This window comes from Rhizophagus irregularis, chromosome 18 (genome assembly GCF_026210795.1).
Source record: "Rhizophagus irregularis chromosome 18, complete sequence".
Lineage (NCBI taxonomy): Eukaryota > Fungi > Glomeromycota > Glomeromycetes > Glomerales > Glomeraceae > Rhizophagus > Rhizophagus irregularis.
This window is the reverse complement of record NC_089446.1, coordinates 3557043-3571933: the sequence shown is the minus strand read 5'-3', so window position 1 is coordinate 3571933 and position 14891 is coordinate 3557043. Positions and strand designations below refer to the sequence as shown.

Genomic DNA, 14891 nt, shown 5'->3' with positions numbered 1-14891 from the left:
AATACGTAATAAAAAGTTTCCTGTTTATGGTTGAAATTTTTAACCGTAATTTGGAGAGATCTGGTTAATAATAAATAATGGTAATAATACGTATAAAAAAAAATACTAATGGAATTAATTGTTATTCTACCTTTAATTAGTTAACATAATCTTACATTCATTTTGATGAGATAAAAAAAAATATCTGATAATTAAAGACGTGCGAGTTTTAATATGTATGAATATGTAGACTGATAAGGTATAAAGTCGATCATTAAATTAGCCATTTGTAATTTCTTCACGTACGTGACGTATAACTAAATTCGTGATGCAGTCGTACAATTCCAAGCATTACTTTTATTGGAAAATTCACCTAGATAATCTTCATCTTAGTGCCGGGAGCCGGTCCTGACAAGGATTGCGTTATTTTATTTTTTTTTTCGAATCTATAAAATAAATATTCTATTATCTATTTATTTCCCCCTCCTCACTAATTTTCGCGTTTTCCCATATCTAAACATGATCAGTAGGCAGAAAGGCCCAAATTGTCCCAAAAGTACTTAATATACAGCAAATAATAATAATGCCTACATTCAACAGATATTCCTTCCGGTTTAACGTCTCTCCATATAATTTTAGGTGACATATACACGGAAAGATAGCTGAAATTGTAAATGAAAAGAAACTTCCCAAAACTCCCATTATCCTGTCAAATTGAGGAAAATTGATTGCAATAAATACCACTATAGTTGATACTAAAATTCTTGACAATACTTTTAAAGCTGTGCGTCTTCCTCGGCCAGAGTTAAGACATTCTTCCATGAATGGACTTGAATAATAAGATAATTCTAATGTTAAATTTATGGGATTAAGCGTTAACGCATATTTTGCTATTGGATTTATCGCTACTAGCCAAACTACAAAATTATTTAGAGGACGCCAGTAACCATCTGTTGACATTATATTTTGTGTTATCTATAAAAATAATAGAATTTAATAGAATTGATAAGTCTATACAAATTACATATTAATTATCCGAATAAATAATTAACCAAAGTTACCTCTTGCATAGTAGTGTTGCCAAACATAAGGTAACCGCTCACCGCTAAAAGAAGATAAACAACAGTTGTCACTGCGTACGTTATATTGACCATCTTTGGATATTGTCTAGGATCTTGCATATCTCGATATACTGTTGGGAATACGGCATGTCCTATTATAATAAAAAAGTTTAAAATTAGTTTTAAGAAAAAAATTATATATACACATATACTTTCTATTTTATGCATACCTGTAAATCCGGCCATAATTAAACCAAAACTCATTGGCAAAGAAGCCCAAGATGGCCATATTTCCGTTTCCATATGATCAATTAAACTTCCGGGTTTGTCATGCTTAATAAATCCATCGATTATAATAACAGCCACCAAAGATATAGCACTTAATATCCCAAGCAGCGAAAAATATGAAAGATATCTTATGGCAATCAACGTTAATGGGGTCATAACCATCCATGCAATCACCTTTAACAATATTATTGATGTATCCGAAAATAATGTATGTAAGGAATCTCCAACTAAAATGACTAGCGCCGTCGCTGATGCAATTAATTCCAGTGAAAATAGGATTGAGATAGCAAGTCGGGCTTTATGTCCAAATGCAGCAGCACCTGTAATGAAATATATTAACGAGTACGATATAAAAAAAGTTCGAATTTTATTTTCACGGAAAATTTTTATTATTTACTGTACATACCCATATCCGCATATGTGTAAAGTCCTTCTTCATAATCTAAACATTTTGCAAGTACTTTTGCTGTATAATTTGTCACACCCAGGCAAAACGCGAATAGTGATATTCCAATTACCCATCCTGAATAGTGAAACCCGAGTGGTAACGCCAATATACCGATACCTATTAGTAAACAGAAGTAATTAGAAAGAATTGAATGAATATGGATGGATGTTTGGATTTGAAATTATCACAATTCATTTACCGATTAAAATATTGCAAGAATTGAAGATAGATTGACGAAAATTTGAACCAATATATGTTTCCTCATGTTTTATATCTTGCATAACTGAAATTGGAATAGAAGTGAATGAACTTCTCGAAAGAGTTCTTACAAGCGGGGTTGTCTGTTCTGAAATTTTTGGTCTCCTATATCCTTGATTAGACTCAGCTGCTGAATTTCTCCACATTGAAGTATGACGATTACTAGTAAATGATGTTCCTAGATAATCATCAGGGTCATTTGAATAATTTGCTTGATTTTGTCTAATTGGAATTGCGTCGTCTTCAGTCAGAGGAGGTAGATTTGGAGCAACACTTGGTGCAAGAAACGATCCATAATACTGTGAACTCCTTCCAGGTGAAAAATGTGAAGAATTTTGTTGATTATGCCCAAAAGCAACAGGTATTTGCGAGAAATGGGATCCGGGCCCATGTACGGTGACGGTTGGTTCATAATTTTCCTCAATAAAGGAGGCGGGAACCACAATGTTGTTTGACATATACGTACTGAATTTGAAAATGAGTAACTTTGGGAATCTTTCTTTTTTTTTTTTTTAAAAAAAAAAAATTCAATATATTTAAATTACCTTGCGGTAAGACTGTAATTTCCTGTCCATGATTGTAATGTACCAGCAAGAGAATGTGTAAAATTTGACAAATTCCCTGTTCCTCTTCGTCGATGACGAGCTGTTTGAGTTGTTGGAATGTTAATAGGTATGGTAGAATCACCGTTACCGTTACCACGGCTACTATTTGACATTTTTTCAATGAAGGAAATAAACGAGATTACGAAATTTTTTAAAATAAATAAATATATATATATATGCGTGTGTATTATTTGTAACAAGATGCGGCGACAATTAATGATACAGTAGATCAATAGAATTTTACGGCAAAAATCGGTCTATTCCAAAACTTATCTTGATGATTAACTGAAAATGGTTTAGTAGATTTATGTTATTTCAGCCATTTCCTAAAAAGGTTAGTAACTAATAGCAAATTTCTGTGCAGAACATATTTATTTATTCGCTAGCTAACACATTATCACAAAATGTACCTCCAGGTCTTAATTGTCACGCAAATGCAAATAAAAAACTAGTTTGTGAATCAAACCGATATTTTTAGTCAAAAATTTATAGTTATAATTAATTAATTTGAATATTAAACCTTAATTTTCTTACCCGCGGAAAAATCTCGTAGAATAAGTGAAATTATTGTTGTAATAGCTGACTGCTGAGTGCTGAATAACAACCATGACACTTGTTGGAAATAGTTCATAATAACATTTTAATCGTCAACAAAGACTTTAAACCCCTGCGCTTATATTGTAGATCAATTTCGCCTAATTTATTTCTAAATAACCGACCAATATTAAACAGATAATGTCATTTGGCGGGAAAACGCGATTTGATGATCTACGAACTACGATCACCTGGAGAATTGTGCAACTTTAATCTTCATATTTAAACTTTAATTAGTCCCCCATTTTTTAAACATCATCGAAAAAACTTTTAACCAAAATTCTTAAACGGTAAATAAGCTTATTGGTTAGTCCGTTAGATTTTGTTGTACCGATATTATAACAAAAGAGCATTAGCGGTTCCTAACTAATGGGTACAATAACATCCTTATCGGGTTGGGGAGAGAAGGCCAATATATTCACAATAACCGTAATTAATTATTGGTTTTGTTTACATATTCCCCCTTCTATTTTTAAATGTGATAATATATTACATACATCAAAATCAAACACAATCGATAAAAGTAAATATTTATAGTATTAAAAGAGTACAAACTTGATTTTCACAAGATTATAAAAGGGACTATTTTGTTCCGATTGATTTCTTCAACGAAAAAATGGCACCGCTTGCATATCGTTTTGTTCGTTTATTATTCAAAGTTTCAATTAATGCATTTTATGCAATTGAAGTTGATGGATTAGAAAATATACCTCCAGATGGATGTCCTACGATTTTATGTCCAAATCATTCGAATTCTCTAACCGATCCTATTTTATTATTAAGTGTTGTGCCTCCCGAAAAAAGAGATATGGTATGTTAGAAAACATATTGAAAACATTAATAAATATAAAAATTAATTTATGTTCTCTTATTTAAAGATTCGGATGACAGCAAAAGATACTTTCTGGAAGAAAAATGATATTTTTAGGTATAATTAAAATAAATTCAATGTGACTAACTAAAATTTATTTTATTCAAAAAAAAATAAATTAAATAAATAAGATAGAATAAAATAAATATATATATATTTTTTTTTACAATAAATTTAGCTTATTAGTGAAGAGTGTCGGTACAGTTCCTATTAAGAGAACAAAGGTAAAGAAGGAAGAAGTAAAAAAAATAATGAAATTCAGAATAATATCCGTAAAAATTTAAAATTGTCTAAAACTACTAAATGATATAGGATTATAATGCAAAAGTAGACAATACAGCAGCTATCGAAACTCTCGTTGAGGTATTTGTTATTTTTAATAAATATGTTTAAATATGTATTTAACATAATATTTTTTTTATTTTCATGTAGACTTTGGAAAAAGGAAATTGTATTTGTCTGTTCCCAGAAGGTATCAGCAGATATCATAGTCAAATCGCAAATTTCAAACCCGGAGTTGCACGTAAGTGAAATAAAATATATATATATATGTTTATATGTAAAATAAACATCAATCTAAAATCATTAACATTGCTACCGCAGTAATAGCGAGTGAGGTAAGTAATTTAACAAATTCTATATATTTTTCGTTAAATAATATAAAATTTTTATTATAATTATTTTCATTATTCAGACTCTTACCCGTAACAAGGATAAAGAGGATTTTTCGATTCATTTACTAACAGCTTCGTTAGTTTACATCCATCGTGAAAAGTTCAGGTCAAATGTGCTGGTAAAATTCAATCCACCCATTGTTATCACACCAAAGCATCAATCTCTCTTAAAAACAGTTGCAGAAGATGGCAGTAAACGTAGTAGTGAGCAAGCTATAAATGAATTAACCAATACAATGGAAGAAATTGTTCGTTCAAATACTTTGGATTCACCCGATTGGCAAACTTTAAGAATTGCTCATACTGCAAGAAAATTATATGCAGGGGAACTTGGCACTAGAATTTCTCTGTCAGAATATGTAAAATTAACGAAGAAGTTTATTGATCTTTTATCTAAGGTTAAGACCGATGAGGATGATGATAATTCAGAGTGTTCAGATAATAATAATAATCTTCCAAATGGCAACAGTCTTTTGGATAAAAAGGAAATTATTGTAGAACGGGTTGATGCAGGAAATTTATTAAGTGTAGATAACTTAGAAGTTCAAAATGAAAAAATCTCTCATAAAGGAATTGATTTAGCAATTTTAGCCAGAGATTTATCCGTAAGTGATTTAAAGTTGAATTCTCATTTTTGTGGTTTATGTACTTAAACTTCTTTTCCTTACAGGCATATCAAGACCTTCTCGATTCACATGGAATTAAAGATTATAGAGTTAGTCGTCCCACTCCACTTTCTAAATCTTCACTTATCTTCCGTATTTATTTACGTATTATTTGGGCATTTATTCTTGCATCCCTTTCATTTCCTGGTTGGATTTTATGGTCTCCAATATTTATTGTTGTCAAGTGAGTTAATACACAAATAACCTCAAATTTGATTTACTGTACTTAATAATATATCTGGAATCTATTTTTTTTTTAGATATAAAGAATATCAAATTCGTAAACTACCAATTGAAGATAATTTTGATGAAATTGCTCAATATAAATTGCTTATTTCTACAATCTTACTCATCCCAATTTATTTTGTAATATGTTTTTTTACTTTTCCATTTATTCTAATCACATCGTGGTTAATTCCATTATTAATGTGGTTGACTATAAGATGGACAGAGGATTTTTTTCAAACCGTAAGGTCTTGCCTATCGCTCACCAAATTACTATTCTTACCAGCTTCAGAATATAGTGCTATTCATACGATGAGAGAAAACATTAGAGTTAATGTAAAAGAATTAGCAGTTCATGAAATGGGATTACCAGAAAATCCAGAAAATTTAATTAGTAAAGTAAGGCCTAGAGGAATGGGATATTTTAGTATCAGGAGAAGAAGAAAGAAAGATTATAATGAAGTTTTGAGATTATGGGATGTTTCGGCTTATGAATAAGTAATTTTGATATAGAAATAAAACGTAGATTCGTTTATTTTTTTTTTATTTTCGAACAATATTTAATGTTGTCGTAATTATTTATATTTACACCACTTATTATTAAAGACTGAAAATTTTATTATAAAGCTCTTTAACACTAGATAAATGTCACATTATAGCTTTATAAAATTCTTTGTTAGAAATCTAACACAACTCCGAAAAATATATTTTTAAAATCATCGGTGTAGAAATTAAATAGAATCTCTCTTAATTCATATTGCAATTTGCAAGTGTTGTTTTCTTAGCGAAATCTCTGTATTGTTCTATAATCTATGTCAAAATTAAATTATATTCGAATGTATAATTTAATTAATAAAAAAATTTTCAAGATTGTCAAGCCCTTAATAATGTTGTTAAAGGATACATTTCCAATGAACTGATAAACCAGATATTTCAAAGTTGAATGCCCTTCGCTTATAAAAATATTACCTATGGACAATCATGTCAGTTAATGAAAACTCATCCAACTTGTAATTTGTAAATCGATTTCTCATGACGATAAATCTATTTAAATATGCTGCGAAATTCATTAACTAAAGGTCGATTTGCCCTTTGCAGTAAGAAAAGATCAATTAAATAAAAAGTCGATAATATTTTTAAATTTATCAAATAAATATTATTTTTGTGGATTCTGCTTTTTTATATATGTATAAATATTTTCACGGTATGTACAAAAGGCGATTTAAACACCAAAATGTGTATGATCAACATTAGACATGCAGTATTCTTTCAAAGATCCAGTTATAACCCGATAGATGTATTTAAAGCACATACACAAAATATTTATGTACCATGCTTTTACATTACACGCAAGAACTTAAGTATGACCTTCGAAGAAGGTCGAACAAGAACTTGGCGTTTGCCGCGTTTTTCAGCATTAACAATGTTATTAAGGTAATCGTTCTAAATTCAGATAATAATTATTAATATAGATGAAACACTTAATTTACAATCACGCGAAGTATGTTAAAAAGAAATTTATTTAACATTCCAAAACTGAAATTTTAACCTAGATTATCCTAATATTCTAAGCTGAAAGGAGATTACAGTTAATTTTTTTTAAAATTGAAAATTTTTATACGAGTCTAGAGACTAGAGCTGACAAATCGGCATCCAATCAGATGCCAATAGTCTTTCTTATTTGGTGCTAATTGGATGCCTGATATTCAAGTGGAAATGTTTTTTTTAAAAGTAATATTATCATGAATTGTTTGTATTATGCTGCTTTTAAAAATCCAATAGTGAATGAGAAGCATTCATATAATCTTTCATCAAAGTATTCATAGATTATCCAGTGTACTTGTCATATCTGCTAAGAAAGTGTCTCTATTAAAGCAAGATTTCCTTTTTTCTTTGATTTTATCCGTTCTTTCTAAATGTGATTTTGAATCCGGAAACCTTACTTTGCTATTTAATCATAAAATTATTAACTTCATACTCTCTTATACATTCGTAAAAAGATTTGGTAAATTCACGCCATTATTTTTGATCCCAGGATATTAGTAATTTTTTGGTGACATTTTCCAAAGATGCCATATACATAAAACATGCTTAGTATTTTGTCCAAGTGTAATCTGTATCGCTTGAGAAATTGCTCTATCTTCATCAGTAAGTGTCACTTTAGGTGAATATTATTAACCAATTTAAGAAAAGCATTAAATGTCCATATAAAATATACAAAACTGTCTATGGTTTCTCAACACATTATAAGTTCCAACAAAACATAAATATTTACTCCAAATAAAAATTCCAAATGGCATATTAAATTTATTAACTATAGGTATTATCAAAAAACAATGACATCTAAGAATCTACTATAATATCGTTTTTGATCCAAATTACTTGGAGTAATTTATTCGTATTAGTATCAACTCTTACTTCATATTCAAATCCATCGATTTCTCTTGCAAGTTGCTTTAGGGCACTTCTGCTTCAAAAAAAACATTGTTCTTGTTTACCACCAATTGATATATAAAATTATAAATATCGCTATAAATCCATGTTTCTGAATTTTTGCATTCTTGCTTAAGGATTGAGCGGGTAGTTGATATACAGCCTGCTTGATGATAAGCTATAATTCGATCTTGGTGAATTGTTCTTTCATTACCAAGGAATTTTTTGTGTTTAAGAGCATCCATCTCATAATTATGTTCCAATTTCATAGCTAAAATATGCCAAGTCCACTATTATTATCAAGTGAAGCTCTAATAAAAAATGGACAATTACAGCGAGATTTACGATCTCTTAAATCAGTTTTATCTTTACTTTCAGGGATACCTGCACGTGAACATAAGATGATTCTTCTAATAATATTTTTTTTCTTTATCATGACCTACTTTACCCAAACGCGTTTTAAAATTACAGAATGACGCGAATTTGTGAATTCTCGCCACAAATTCTTCATATGACCTTAAAATATCTGAAATTTTTTACTCGGGAGATTGTTGTGACTCCTCAGGTTCATCAGCATTCGTAGTTACTAAAGAGCAAATATAGATTTTCTAGTAGGTTTTTTATAATTAATTTTTATTTTATTTCTACAAAAAGTTGGGGAATAAAATTAATAATGTTTATTGGGATTATCCAATCAAATTTGATTGGACGGGTCAAATGGATGTCGTGATCCGTATGCGAGTTAGACAACATGTTCTGTGATCCTGTGACCTACCTTTTTTCAGGGTAATGATTTAGAATTTAATTTGTACAAATGGTTTAACGAATTGATCGGCCTAAGAAAATCAAATCTTTCCTTTGACAGTTTATATTTTTCGAAAAAAAAAAACTTACAATATAATTGAATTTTTTTTGGGAATCTCGATTTACAAATTCGATTTTCAATTTAAATTTTGAATACCAATTTATTCACTATTTATCTTTAGCCATTATTATAATAAATTCTTTATACTATCTAATTATTTGCTTGTTTGAATTGTCGAAGAGAAATAAGAATTAAGAACAATAAATAATCGGAAAACCATATGATTTTATGATAAAGCTGGTAATGTTCATACTTAATAAAAACTCTTTATTTATATCTTGATTTGTTCTAATTTTCTTTTTGCAAAAGGTATTATCATTGTTACGAATGTTACAGAAGTTTTTATATCAATTATAATTTATCACTTTAAATCCACTTAAAAACTTGCCCGATTTATCATTGATGTGAATTTCGAGGATTTCTATCTAATCCTATTTTAAGCAATGTTTTTGAAATGGATTTCTCAGTTAAAACTACTCGAACATAATCCTGGTAAATTGATTTACGAATTATAATAAAATTAATTTTTAATTTTAAAAATACTTATAATCGGTTATTTTAGATACCGATGTTCTCGCAAAATTTCCCTTAAACGTTAGAAAAGTACTTATATCAGAAATAACACAGACACTATTAACAGCGCATGATCCGAATCTTCTGTCATCAACAACACACGTAAAATGGGTTATGGAAGCAATTGGTCAAGGATTTGCCTTACCATTGGAAGAAATGGGGATAACATCACATTCTAAAGAACTTTATTCACAGTGGTTATTTGAACCTAATTTTAGACCCGCTGCTATTAGAGATGCAACAGGGCGACCAGAGGAACAAGAATTTTGGCAGGTTTGAGATTTGTGTTTTTGATAAAAATATTTATTTAATTGAATGAAATTTTAATAATTGTATTTTTCTTTAGACAATTTTTCATCATTATTCACTGTTGTTCCAACCTCGAACACCTAGTTCAAATGCTCCATCTGTATCATCGACACCAACGACGCCAGGATTTCCTACTTCAGTTAATCAAGCACCATCACATATTACATATTTACAACGTCACATTGAATTATGTAAGGGTGTTTTGATCGTACTGACTATGGCAGGACGCACTTTGGGTCCTCAATTTTCTGAAGAAACTTGGCTTGTTCTTTTAAAAGTAGTTTTGGGAATCACAGATTGCTTATTACGTGAACTGATAATTTCAGAGGGAAATCCTGAGAAAAAGACAGCCAGTATTATGGCAGATGATTTATGTGAACACTTATTAAGAGTACTTTTTGAGTTGTGGTTGAGATCAAAAATTCGGAAAGTTGAAATGTGGGACATATTTAAAAAATGCTTCAATCAATGGACTCACAGACAACAATCAATACTACAATGGAATGCAACAACCTTAGCTCTAACGCAACGAGTTGTGAGATTATTATATGGACAGAAAGAAGGTGCAGAAATGGTGAATATTTCAGTGGGTGGTTATAACGTTGGATTAGATCTTCCAGCAGATTTTGTGTATTTTGCTTGGTATAGAATGGTTTATTTAATAAATAACCCATGTACATTACCATCAACGAATTTTATTCTGGCACTTTCTGGAATTGGAAGAATCATTGAATCATTTCAAACAATAGGTCAGACAAGTGTTCAAAAAGTTGCTCAAAAAGATATTGAAGGTTCTCTTATGTCAATACCTGATGGTAATACAATATTACATATGTTTGGATCTTGGTTATTTCAAGCTTGTTCGATAAATCGTACAGATTTGGGTGCTAAACAAGGAAGGGCAGAAGCTTACGGTATTCTCTGTAGAATATTTTGTCTTCCTCAACGAAGGGAAAAGTTTTTAAGAAACTACGTTACCCAATTCTATCAAGCTTTAATAATAGGTCTACGTACAGATAGTTGCCTACCAGTTATTTTGATAAACACGACGTCTCTTTTTGCTACAGAACTAGAGGGCGTCAGAATGATGGTACCTGATTTTGTTGTGGGCATTAAGATGATTTTACCCAAATTGGCACCTAACTTCGAAACTGACATACCTTTGGATGAATTGAGACTCGCAGCAATAAGAGTTGCAAGCACAATAATGTGTTTGCCCAATCATTTTGAGAAAGTTTCTTTAAGAGCAAATTGGAATGTGGGATTACATCAGAATGGAGATAAACTTGTTAATAATGATCCTGACGAGATTGTTGTGAATGAACTTGTAAGTATCATCGATTAATTCATAATAAAAAATTTTGATTATACTGATTCTTTCTCTATTGTATTCTGTCGAGATAGATACGAGTTTTATATTCTGAGGAAGATAATAGAGGTGACACAAATGACAAAAATTCAACGGAACCATTTACGACTGTAAGACATATAGTTTAAAAAAATGTTCTTAGTAGACAATGTTTTCTTTGTTTAATCTTGTCATTTTTCTTTCGCCTTAGCTTAAATTCTACATACTTGAACTACTTTTAACATCACTCAAAACCGAAAGGTCATCTTATAATCTTAGATATATTCTTCATTTAATTAACGTATATGTGGTAGAAGATGTGGCATTCTGTCCTGGTTTAGTTGGACTCGTAGTAAAGTCAATTCAAGAAAAGGTTTTTCATATATATATATATATATATATAATTAGTTTTATTTATGCAGGGTTTTTCTTTTCTTATCTTTCTTTCTTTTTTTTTAAAAAAAAAACAACTTTGCTTATTCTGATATATCTTAAAGGTATTGACTATGAATCTTCCATCAGATGTCACATTATATGCTTTTGACGTTTTAAAAGATTTTGTTGGATTATATGAATATGTTCAGAGAGATAGTAAGGTACGCATTTTCATTATAATATCTGAAACAATATATAAATTTATTTATTATCGATTACTTATATAGAATTGTGCAAGAGAATTAGTGTTGGCTTTTTCGCGATACATTGATATGATGCTTTCTGGAGGTTATGGAGGATTGGTTAGTAGGGTGATACTTATTATTATTATTGCTATTTTAATTATTCTCAAATTTATTATTATTATGTGCCATAGTCCTTAACGTATTATTTAGTTGAGCGCGCATATGACTGTATGATGCGTTGGATTCTTGTTGGACAATGGATAGTTGGTGACCGTGATTGTCATGAAGCTGTTATAGCGACAATAAGTCGAGGGATTTCTATAAATCCAAATAATGAAGATGAGGGTTCATCGCATTCGAATCCTTCGAACGATAAAAAAAAGAACCGAAGAGAAACAACTCCAAATAAGCTCTTTGCACCTCGATCAAAGAATACAGCCACACATAGTGAAAATACTTCTCACCATAATGGCCAAAATCGATATGGGAAGAAGGGTGAAGTTGCTGTCAAAATTGCCGCTGAGATTGCAATGGCTCAGTTCGTTAATTATCTTGGAAATTTTCCTGCATGGGGTGATAACATAGGACCAAGCAGAATATCGACCCTTTTCAATGGTGATTTAGAATTGGCAAAGAAACAACTGTCTGATTCGAAAGAATCTGATGGGGTATCAATACCTGAATTGGTTAGATACTTTTTAATTGATAGCAGGGTTTTGGTTGGATTTGTTGAGATGCCTAGACATTTTTCATGGACTATTGGTGGAGATATGCGGACACCAAGTTCTCCAGGATCGTCATCTGATGCATATGCTACACCAACGGCTACCGAAACTCCAGCATCACCTGTATCTCCGGGTACCCCCAAAGCCTCGATACCACAATCTTATCTTCGAGAACAATCAAGTGAAGAAGATTCTAGCCCTTCAGTTATTATAGTTATGCGTGATAGTACGGGAAAATATTCATGGACTTCACGTATGGTTTATAAAACTCAGATAGATGATAATGACCAGAAAAATTCGTCACAAAGCACGATAGAAAATGACAATTACGAGAAGAAATTACCGTCACTTCGTCGTGCATTTACTACGTCACATAGGCCTCAAACTCACCAAGATAATAGTTTTCGTTCAAATATTCCTCGTATTGTTAGTTTTAATGAACATCAAATACCAAAGGTTGACAAAATATTTGAAGAAGGGAGCGATAGCTGGAGAGCTTATAATGCTGTCAAAAAGTTAACGCAGAGACAAAAAGTAGTAGAGGAACGATCATTAGAAGAAAAACAACGGTTAATGAATCATCAAAAGTAAGAGGTGGATTACTTTTTATGGTTTTTTATGGTTTTTTTTTTTGATATTCCGGAATAGGTTTTTTTATTATTACATTAATTTTAATATCTTAAATTTAGTTATAAAGCAACCCCCGCCGGATCTAATTCGAATTTATCAAGGTACTTTAACAATTAATTTAGTAATATGTAGAATAATTCACTAATATTTGCGTCTACACAAATTCAAATGTTCCATAATACAATTTAGTCCGCAAGCATTTCGTTTATTCATGTCACAAATGGGTTTGTTATCACTAGAAAATCGACATCGTATGATTCCACTACGAATTTCGGAAAAGCTTGTCAATGATTTGGAAAAATTAGATCAATTACACGAGTATGTTGATAAGTTTACTCAGATCTCTTAGTTTAATGTTAAAACTTACATATATTATTCCATTATTAGACGGGATTGTGTTAGTGCTTCTGTGTACTATGTTCGATCAGGAGCGGTAGAATATGATCAAATTATAAATCCTTCTACAATTAGTGAAGACTTTGAAAAGTTTTTGAATAGTTTGGGATGGCCGGTAATTAATCTTTTACTTTTTAGCTTGTGAGTTAAATAATATGGGAATTATAATATTTTAAATCTTTTTTTTTTAGGTATCTATTAGTACACATTCCGGATTTAAAGCTAAACTTAGTTCAGCTTTTTGTAAAACAACTCCATACTTTGCCGATAGAACTGTTGAAGTAATATTTAATGTTCCTTATTTAATACACACACCATTATCTGATTCATCAATGGAATCTTTATCAAGCATAATTAAAAATATAACAGTGGATGATTTAGTATGTATTGCATGGATTGAAGATATAGCGTCTATGTCTAATGTACCTCAAAAAATAGGACAGACAGTTTTTGTATATATATTTGTTCACCCTTTGCAAAATACTGGATTATATTGGATAAGGATTGTTATTCCTATAGTTACATATCAAGGAACGATTAGTGGATTAGGTGACAAGAAAGGAGGGAAGGGTAGAGTTAGCTGGAGCGCTGATACCGCAAAATTAGCTGAAAATCATTTGGTAAGTAAAGAAAAAGTTATATCATACTATTAACGGACTATAAATTTATTTAATGATGAAAAATATTTTAGTCATTTGGTCCGTTAGTTGACGGCATGATTGTTAGCAGACACACTTTGGGTTTACTCGTAAGGAACACAACAATATCAGCACACGAAGTATTCAAGAATTTGACAGAGACACATCATAATAGATCGTTCGTATTAATGATTATATGCAATTATCTAAAACATTTAAATAAAGATTATTTTTTAACAGCCTTTTTATTTATTATTTAGATATGCTATGAGAAGACAATTTATTGAAGAAATGTATCATAGATATAAAAGTAATCTTTCTATTTCAGAGTGAGTAATAATTATTCCATAAATTATTATATTTTTAGCTACTTATTCATTTGTTTGTTCAAATACTAATCTTAATAATAATATTTTTTATGCAGTTTTTATTCCGAGTTATTTTTAACTTAGGAGTATTTAAAAGAAGTTCATATAAATCTAAAATTATATCAATGCAATTATTGATATGTTTTTTTTTTCAAAAATCATAATATTTAGAAGTAATAGTAAACGTTTTTTATTTTGATTTCATATTTATTTATCCTTAATTTTGTACAGTCAATGCAGATTCACGCATTTTATTATTTCTATTTAATATATTTGACTTTTTTAATTTTTTTAATGCACTATTGTAATAATGTATTA

The 14891-nt window shown here is 30.2% G+C and overlaps 4 protein-coding genes across 4 annotated transcripts; 2 read left to right on the top strand and 2 right to left on the bottom strand.

Annotated features, from left to right (window-relative positions):
* Window positions 1-492: 492 nt before the first annotated feature.
* OCT59_010393 (uncharacterized protein) lies at window positions 493-2752 on the bottom strand (the record flags this gene model as incomplete). Its single annotated transcript, XM_025317919.2, has 6 exons — window positions 493-954; window positions 1041-1192; window positions 1271-1648; window positions 1735-1893; window positions 1976-2499; window positions 2580-2752. The coding sequence occupies 6 exons, from the start codon at window positions 2750-2752 to the stop codon at window positions 493-495; spliced, it is 1848 nt and encodes a 615-aa protein (XP_025177280.1).
* Window positions 2753-3849: 1097 nt separating this feature from the next.
* Window positions 3850-6311, top strand: OCT59_010392 (uncharacterized protein; the record flags this gene model as incomplete). Its single annotated transcript, XM_025317918.2, has 9 exons — window positions 3850-4044; window positions 4112-4161; window positions 4283-4328; window positions 4417-4467; window positions 4537-4627; window positions 4708-4721; window positions 4799-5383; window positions 5449-5627; window positions 5704-6311. The coding sequence occupies 9 exons, from the start codon at window positions 3850-3852 to the stop codon at window positions 6164-6166; spliced, it is 1674 nt and encodes a 557-aa protein (XP_025177279.1). The 3' UTR covers window positions 6167-6311.
* A 1639-nt stretch (window positions 6312-7950) lies between these two features.
* On the bottom strand, window positions 7951-8739 carry OCT59_010391 (uncharacterized protein). Its single transcript, XM_066132978.1, has one exon. The coding sequence runs from the start codon at window positions 8368-8370 to the stop codon at window positions 8125-8127; it is 246 nt and encodes an 81-aa protein (XP_066000571.1). The 5' UTR covers window positions 8371-8739; the 3' UTR covers window positions 7951-8124.
* Window positions 8740-9409: 670 nt separating this feature from the next.
* Window positions 9410-14657, top strand: OCT59_010390 (uncharacterized protein; the record flags this gene model as incomplete). The annotated part of the gene is made up of 15 exons (XM_025326198.2): window positions 9410-9458; window positions 9529-9812; window positions 9886-11175; window positions 11253-11327; window positions 11408-11569; window positions 11694-11792; window positions 11859-11933; window positions 12008-13128; window positions 13231-13272; window positions 13361-13489; window positions 13559-13682; window positions 13759-14187; window positions 14259-14383; window positions 14466-14534; window positions 14630-14657. 15 exons carry the CDS (start codon window positions 9410-9412, stop codon window positions 14655-14657), a joined length of 4101 nt encoding a protein of 1366 aa, XP_025177278.2.
* Window positions 14658-14891: the final 234 nt, after the last annotated feature.